This window comes from Drosophila suzukii, chromosome X (assembly GCF_043229965.1).
Source record: "Drosophila suzukii chromosome X, CBGP_Dsuzu_IsoJpt1.0, whole genome shotgun sequence".
NCBI lineage: Eukaryota > Metazoa > Arthropoda > Insecta > Diptera > Drosophilidae > Drosophila > Drosophila suzukii.
The window spans coordinates 23151434-23160445 of NC_092084.1; the positions used below are offsets into that span (position 1 = coordinate 23151434).

Sequence of the window (9012 nt, forward strand, 5' to 3'; positions counted from 1 at the left end):
AAGATGACTTGAGCCCGCGCATATTTCATGTGTCTGTCGTTTGTCCCTCGCCGAATTCCGCCGAATTCCGAATTCTCCATGCGGATTTGAATATTTAAATAAACTGCTCACTGGCATCGTTGTTGTCACTCGCATTGCGGCTGTTTAATTGTCATTTCGTGTGCAGAAACCGAAATGCCAAATAAACACAAATTTACGCAAGCGACCGATTGACGTGCATGAAGTGTTTTCGGCTGAGATGGGCACAGTGCTTGATGGGGCCAAAAGGATTTTTAATCAATAAATAAATATATTTATTAAATTTTGAGTAATTGAATTGTAAATTTAATATAGCTCTGCACCTTGTACCGCTGAAGTTTGACATAAATAATGCCAATAAATACAATTAAATGTAGAAATGTTAAGACCTTTACCTTTAAATATGCATGCTAATGGCATATTTGGTATAGGTTTATAGAATTTAATTTAAAAGTAAGGACATTTTAATATTAATATAAAAACTCTAAGCTAATGTTTTATTTATTTTTTTATAAGCCTGCCTTCATTTAAATATCAAATAAAAGTATTATTTTATTGATATACATATTGTATTTAAATGTATTGATATATAATATATATATCAAATGTAGGCAGGCACGTAGTAGTGTTTAAACTTGACATAAAAATCTCAAATGAAATAATTAAATATAGAAAACATTTTCTTATGTCCCTCAATATCAAAGACATGCCTATGACATGTTTAAATTAGATATTCATTAAAAAGTTACGACATTTTAATTTCATATATTTCCTTGAATTTATTACTAACCTTTCTTTATTAAAGTACCGCAAAATATTTTTTATAAATACATATTGCATTTAAATTCAGCTTAGCCAGTTGAGACTGTCGTTCTGCATTTGTAATGACATCCTTGAACCGCCAATTGCATTTTGGAGGCTGCCAATTCGATTTGACCCGTGACTGGTCTCGGTTAGAATTGCAATTGCCGCTGGAGCGTATCATTGTTAACTTGGCCAAATTATATCAGCTGTTTTGGCCGTTTTGGGTTCTGTGTGTGTTCAAATTGCTGCCTCAATTTCACCGCCGGCCTTTCGAAAATGAAATTTGCAAACGGTGCAAGCAAAAATGAAATGTTCGCTGAATTTTCTCGTTGCGAAATGGCATAAATGAATGACAAACAAAGTGCGAATTTATCACGTGTAAAGGGTTTTAGTTCTATTTGATTTGGCGCTTCTTTTTGAGCTGTATATTTGAAAACAGGTAGAAAAAAGTTACAAATAAATTTAAACCGACACATAATTTTTTGTGTTTTTTTTAGCTGTATATTTGTTGAATGTATATAATAGAAATGGAAAATAAATATAAAATAAAAATACAATGGTATTATATATAACATTATGTTTGTAATCAAAGATATTAAATACGGAAAATATAGCAATCTAAATAATATTTATTTTATTTATTTACGGTAAGCCTTTTTAGTAATTTCCTGTAGAAGTGCTCTACAAAAAATCCCAGAGTAGCCAGCAAATTGCCCCCGATCACCACATAGAAGGCCAACTGAAGATCTCCAATGGTTAGGACCCTCACAAGCTCAGATTCGGCATTGGCCTCAAGGATACTCAGCCGCATCTTAATGTCCACCCTGGATTTCTCATCCGTAATCCATTTCACAATGAGTCCAACACTCAGAAACCTTAAAAGTAGGCCATTCACAGCATCCTCCCAGGGAGAATCTCGCGGCATTACATACGAGATGGTATAGTACTTGGGACACTCGGGAACCACCCAAATCTGGTGAAGCAGTGTGAATCGCGAAGACTCCAAGATCAAGGAGGTATATCTGGAGACTCCGGCCTTGTCCCTATCTGTGGCCACCTCTTCGATGACATCCGCTTGTAGATCTCGATTCCAGGTGAGTTTATTATTAAGACTCGCGAATAACGGTGAGGTTTCGCTAAAGAACAGATCATCCGCCATGGAGGAGTATTTATAGACCACCTTCAAACCGCTATCATCCAACTCCTGCATTGTATTTATATCCTTGTAGTACAGTGGATGTATGTAGACCGTGGCCAAACTGGACTCAAAAATGGCGCCGAAAATCACACTCACCAGGCAGAGAGTTCCGATAAACATCCTTTCGGCATAGCTGGTTGGCAAGTGGTTCAGATTTAGACGAACCCAAACCACCCAAGTATCCACCACTATGCCCAATGCCTGTGCCAAAAGATGCTTATTCTTCAAAATCACAATCCTCAGCTTCAGGTTAATAATCCTCAGTGTTAACCAAATCAGGGCACAAACAAAGGCGCTTAGAATGAAACCCAACCAAATGTCATAACCAACTGCGAAAATGGGCAGGATCGATTGGGGTATACGACTCGCTTTCGGGACATAAATGCACAACTCATCATCGTAGACGGCCACCGTGAAGTCCATGTACTGCTGCACCAGGTAATCCTTGACGAAGAAACCCGTCAGACAAATGTCCAGGCCATCATTGATGATCGATCCTATGGCACCATTATAGCTGCCATTTGCAGAGCGCTCTCTGTTGAGAAACAAATGGGTGTGGGTTAAGTTGTTTTATAAAAATAAGATTAACTTAAATTTGCGAGCCTCATTATGAACTATTATGTAAATCATACTAAAACATATTTGATTCTTATTTAAAGACTTATGAAATGTATTATCAACATATAACATAAATTATAATAGCCTTATATTATTATATTCTTGACTATAACGGAGACTTTTGTGCTAACCGATACTTAACAAAGTGTTCCCAAACAAGTACGGTGGAAACCCTTCTTTTGGAACACTGTCGTCGATGACAATTGGTTTTATCGGTGCTCCAGTCGACAAACGCCACATTACGGAATTAATTTATTCTTGACTGATATACGAAATTTACGGAATTACGAAAAACCAACCATGAGCCCTTTGCAGAGAGAAGTTTCTTCAGAGAGCAGAGATAACTCGACCAATGGCGGGACCCCTTCCCGTAATCTTGCGAATATCGAGTGGAACGAACCGAACAACGACCCAAGAGGAGTTTCTTCAGGACACGTTCATATCCCGACCGATGGCGGGATCATTTCCCGCTATACCTCTTATGGAGGGGATACTGACTCCCCTTATCGCAATTATGCGATTCTCCATCGTGGTGAGTCCGAACCCCCTTCTCGCAATTATGTAGTTTCTAATAGTAATTCTTCAGGAAACCGCGACAGCTCCTCCGGAGGGGGGACTGATCCCCCTCCTCGAAATTATGCGGTGCTCCATAGGACACCACCGCGGAGCAACGCTGAGAGAGGAGTTTCTTCAGGAAACCGCTTTACCTCTTATGGAGGCGATACTGATCCCCCTTCTCTCATTTACGCAATTTTTCCATGGCGGAACAACGCTCAGAGACGAGTTTCTTCAGGAAACCGCTATATCTCTTATGGAGGGGATACTGACTCCTCTTCTCGCAATTACGCGATTTACCCTAGGACACCCTAGGAGTGGCGTGCGACGCACTTTCAAACGTAAACGTCCTTTAGTTGAAAGTAGCTCAGACTCAGAGAGCGAAATGCCTTATCCGATGAGGGCTCCACAACGGTCCTTCAAGCGTAAAAGGTCTCGCTCTTCGTCGGACTTCTGGTTGCCCCGCCGTTAAATGGAGAACATCCGTAACCGTCGCCTGCAAGCGTGAGGTGGATCCCGAAGGACCCCAAGAACTGGAAAAAGCCAAGCGCAGGAAGAAATTAACCATCTAAAGTCTACCGCTTCGTTTATGTCTGCAAGACAACCAAATAAACCATACGTGCGCATTTTGATTCCTCTTTACCAGCATTATTTTAACATTTATAAAGAGAAACTTACTCACTTAAAACTTAAACAGTAAATTATAATTAATGGAGTCACAAACATCTCGGTGTTCCCTGAATCTTCTCAAAGCTTATAAAGTCAAACCAGCTTCATCATATAAAAAGTAGTCCGATTTCGGTGAATGTTATGTAAATATGTGGTAGTTTAGCCAAATTAAGGCGTACAGATAAAAGACCGACAGTTTTGAGCAGCTTGCTTCAATTGCTATCAATCCCCTGCACTTTAAGGAAAATTTATTTTTGACAAATTTTTTCATTTTTTGTAAGGGGGTAGCTTGGTTGTTTTTTGGATTCAGATTTTGGTCAAAAATACTTACATATACATATTTAGCAAGCTTTTCAAAACAGTCTGTCTTTTAGGTATACGCCTTGATTTGGCTAAACTACGATTAAAAAACCGGAAAGAAAAGTCGCATTTTTGAAAAATTTGATTTGATCTAATGCCCACTTTTTCGCCCTAAAAATTTCGTATTTTAGCTGCCATGATAAAAATAAAAGTCAGAATGAGGAGTCACATCTTAAGATAAAATCTAGATTCTAATATTCCTCCCAAAGACAAATGAGGAATGCCATACCTCGTTAAGCTCGTTTTTTAATATTTAGTTTATAGGCATTCGAATTAAATTAAACTTTCCACTTTTGCCATTTCCCGCAACAAGGAACCCCGTCTAATAAAAATCGGCTTTGAATATACATTTTGCTTAAATTTATGGAATCCAAACTCTTTAGCTCTTATAATTTCCGAAATCACACCGTTCACATGAACAGCCAGACGGACATACTTATAATTTCTTGTGTTTTTAATAACTTTGTTATTTCTTTTTTTCAAAATGATGTTGAAACCAAATTCAATGAAAAACTCACCCAAAGTAGTTCCTATCGGGCTGCTGAAGCAGCATGGTGAAATTCAGCCGCTCCCTGAGCATTTGGGCCACCAGGAAGTCCACTCCAGTGACACTGGTCAGCAAACCCGTATCTCTATCGAATTCCGGACGTGTGTACACGGACCTGAACATCTGGATCCGCATGGGATAGCCAGCCATATCAAGGAAAATCAGTTTATCCAGGGGCTCCGAGCCAAAATAACGCACTAATCGCCCAAAGGCGGAATCGCGACGCTTGAAAGGATCATAGATCCAAATACCATGGGCGGTTAGAAAATAACGATTGTAGATTTTGTTCAGCATCCACAATTGCCGACAGCTAACCTCCAAACTAAGTTGTTCCTCAAGGGTTAAGTCCTCAATTTGATCTGCGAGGATATAGAAAAAAACACCGGCTTTCTGATTGGGTGCTGCTGCTCCGCGATTGGTTATAAGTTGGCCCAAGCTCATCACCATCACTATATTATTCCGGCCAAAAGGATCGGCCATCCAATCCTCATTTTCCTCGTATGTAACGATGCTCAAGGGTATTCTCTCTTGATGCAGGAACCACTGGACATAGGGATTCTCCACATCCTCATGCGTTTTACTCGCCCGCAGCCAAAGTTCCAGTTGGGGCAAATCACTAGTGGGCCCCATCAGTAGTCCATCTAGTTGAGTGAAGTTCTGGGATTTTTCCAGCATGAAAAGCAGGAAAAGCGAACTTAGCACCGCCATTCGTCGGGGTTTGGTTTGTACAAATGACTCGAGAAGTTGGTCGCAAGTATCCCAAGCAGTCCCATTCTATCCTATCGTATCAAGAACTTCCCAAGCCAATTTCTGTTTTGACACCTGCAATTTTGTTTGTTTGCTCGCGCACAATTAGAGAGTCGTTATGTCAGGTGTTGGATTCGTCCAGCTCTTAAGCAAACATAATTATTATACCCTGCAATTTGGGGTGGCTACCAGGGGGGTCCCTTCCCCAGTAAAACCATTTAGGATCTCATAAGTTCTTTAAGAACGCACATGCACATGATTTAGGAACTACATTTTCAATTAGGTGAACGAATTTTTCTTTTAATTCAAAAAATCTAAAGACAATCTTCGCTAATGTTCAATATTTTGAATGTTTTTGTTCTTTGGTATCTTTTACCCCTATTAAATTTTCATTTCGTATAGAGACACCATTGTATGCTCTGTTCTCATTGTTGTGCTTTTTCATTCATTGTCAAATCAAATAGACTCGACTGAACGCGGAAATCCAAGGAAAGGCCAAGGGAAACTCGATTGCGATTTTCCCCCAACGAGCTTTTCCGCTGGTCAAGCTCAGCGTCGCAACAGAAACACAGTGGTGTTATATCAATAATAATGTTTTAAGAATAGGTCTTATTACTCCGCTGACTTAAATACTTCAATATATCTAAAAGTATTTTCTTAACTCCGCGATTATGTTTTCAAAGGCATTAAATCTTGTATTTATAGGGAAAGGTTCTAAGACAGTGGTCGGCACATAATACCATGAAATTTCGCTTTTTATCGGTGTTGTACACCGTACGTGTGGCGGCACCGTACGCCCGCTTTTGTTAAAACTATATTTGAACAAAAAATAAAACACAATACTCCGCTGATTTAAATACTTCAATATATCTAAAAGTATTTTCTTAACTCCGCGATTATGTTTTCAAAGGCATTAAATCTTGTATTTATAGGGAAAGGTTCTAAAACAGTGGTCGGCACATAATACCATGAAATTTCGCTTTTTATCGGTGTTGTACACCGTACGTGTGGCGGCACCGTACGCCCGCTTTTGTTAAAACTATATTTGAACAAAAAATAAAACACAATACTCCGCTGATTTAAATACTTCAATATATCTAAAAGTATTTTCTTAACTCCGCGATTATGTTTTCAAAAGGCATTAAATCTTGTATTTATAGGAAAAGGTTCTAAAACAGTGGTCGGCACATAATACCATGAAATTTCGCTTTTTATCGGTGTTGTACACCGTACGTGTGGCGGCACCGTACGCCCGCTTTTGTTAAAACTATATTTGAACAAAAAATAAAACACAATACTCCGCTGATTTAAATACTTCAATATATCTAAAAGTATTTTCTTAACTCCGCGATTATGTTTTCAAAAGGCATTAAATCTTGTATTTATAGGAAAAGGGTTCTAAAACAGTGGTCGGCACATAATACCATGAAATTTCGCTTTTTATCGGTGTTGTACACCGTACGTGTGGCGGCACCGTACGCCCGCTTTTGTTAAAACTATATTTGAACAAAAAATAGAACACAATACAGTTCTTAGAACTGGTTAACTATAAACCACTGTGATCCTGTTTTATTCTGCGCCCGCCAAAAAAAGTTTCGGGCTTAGCTCACCGTTTCCTTATTCGAATTCAGGTCCCCATCCGCCATATATATTTATATTCATACTATATATACGTATCTACGGACACCGAGTGCCCGTTGTCCGATAACCGCTGCCAAGTGCAGCAACAAGAACCATCAATAAACTTCGCCTTGTGTAGTTTTGAAAATGAAAAATAAATTGGAAAATTGAAAAAGCAATTCATCGCATTAGGAACGTGCAGTGAATGAAGGAGGGATGCGGATGCGGATGCGAATGCGAATGCGGATGGGGTTGCCAAGCCCCAAAGGCGGATGTTTTGATACCGTTTCCCCCGTCGACGACGAAACCGAAACCCCATTGACAATGCGAGTTTTTATCGTCTTTGTGCCAGGTGCGTCGACAAGACAATGGGCAATTCGAGTCGAGACGAGACGAGGCGAGACGAGTCCTTGTCCAGGACTCCATCTCACGTTCCGCATCCTGAGGACCTGTGTACTTTCAGCATTGCTAATTTCCCGTTAAATGTGGCGATTCACGGGGGTCAGGAACAGGAAACTGTCCGAATTGGCAGGACTTTTATATTTTCATGTTTGTTTCTGAACAATAGCGAAGGAAGTAAAAAGATTATTATCGGGAAATCCCCTATATAAACAATAATATATCTAAATCTTACTAAAAATTTGAATAAAATGTATGTATTTTTTTATAAGACTTTTTTTTAGTATATCCCCTCCTTTGTGTAGTTTTTAAATTTTATTGTTTAGCATATATTTTTGCAATAAAATGTTTAAACGAACAATTAGTTATGAAGCATTACTATACCCTTTCAAAGGTTTTAAATGCAATTACAGCCTTTTACGATCTAAATGTCGATCTATTCCTGAGCGACATCCATTGTTGGTAATGCTGTCCGCTGCAGTTCCCCCACTTTCTCTATCATCTCCTTCCAGCCTTCATCTCGTCCGTTTCCCTCCTCATTTGTGAAATTCTTGGACCGCGTACTGCATTCAACACAAACGAGCTGAGCTTTTATGGCGGGGCGATAAAATCAAATTGAAGTTCTTTTCCAACACTTTACAAAGGAGTGAGAGGGAGGGCGAGGCACGAAAAGAAAGAAAGAGAAAGGTGAAATGGGTGCAACGTTTCACTCATTTATTATTATGACGAGCAGTGATGGGAAGTACCTAAATCGTTTATACGAAAATATTACAAAACAAGGAAGAACGCTATAGTCGAGTACCTCGACTATCAGATACCCGTTACTCAAAGGGAAATGGAGATATGCAAGCAGCAAAGCGAGATTAAAATGCGCCACCTACCGGCGGTAGACAGATTTAAGCGTTATGGGCGTTAGAGTGGGCGTGGAAAATTTATTTTTGGATCAATCGATAGGTATTGACGACACCAATACATTTCAGTTAAAATTTCTTATCTAGCATGCAAATTGTGGGCGTCACAGGTTTTCGCGGTTTGTGGGCGTTTTAGTGGGCGTGGCAAACTTTTTTTAGGTCAATCGATAGGTATTGTTGAGAACAATACATTTCAGTTAAAATTTTCTATCTAGCATCAAAACTGTAGGAGTTACAGTTTTGGGCGGTTTGTGGGCGTTAGAGTGGGCGTGGCAGTCTACTGTAACAAACTTGCGCTGCGTAAGAAGCTCAGGAATCTGTACGCCAAATCTCAATAGCCTAGCTCTCATAGTTTCCGAGATCTCAGCGTTCATCCGGACAGACAGACGGACAGACGGACAGACGGACATGGCTAGATCGACTCGGCTAGTGATCCTGATCAAGAATATATATACTTTATGGGGTCGGAAACGCTTCCTTCTGCCTGTTACATACTTTCCGACGAATCTAGTATACCCTTTTACTCTACGAGTAACGGGTATAACAAATGTAGTAAATAATTAAAA

General features: G+C 39.5%; 1 protein-coding gene across 1 annotated transcript; it reads right to left on the reverse strand.

Annotated features, from left to right (window-relative positions):
* Window positions 1–1456: 1456 nt before the first annotated feature.
* Window positions 1457–5477, reverse strand: Ir10a (Ionotropic receptor 10a). Its single transcript, XM_017090600.3, has 2 exons — window positions 4741–5477; window positions 1457–2555 (listed from the first exon to the last, which is right to left on the reverse strand). Exons 1-2 carry the CDS (start codon window positions 5475–5477, stop codon window positions 1457–1459), a joined length of 1836 nt encoding a protein of 611 aa, XP_016946089.2.
* Between the last annotated feature and the right edge of the window lie 3535 nt (window positions 5478–9012).

Excerpts from the sequence above, each read along its gene's own strand:
- Ir10a (XM_017090600.3), bottom strand. The coding sequence starts at position 5,477 with ATGGCGGTGCTAAGTTCGCTTTTCCTGCTTTTCATGCTGGAAAAATCC. Across the intron at positions 2,556-4,740 it reads CCCGATAGGAACTACTTTGG|AGAGCGCTCTGCAAATGGCA; the intron begins GTGAGTTTTTCA and ends GTTTCTCAACAG.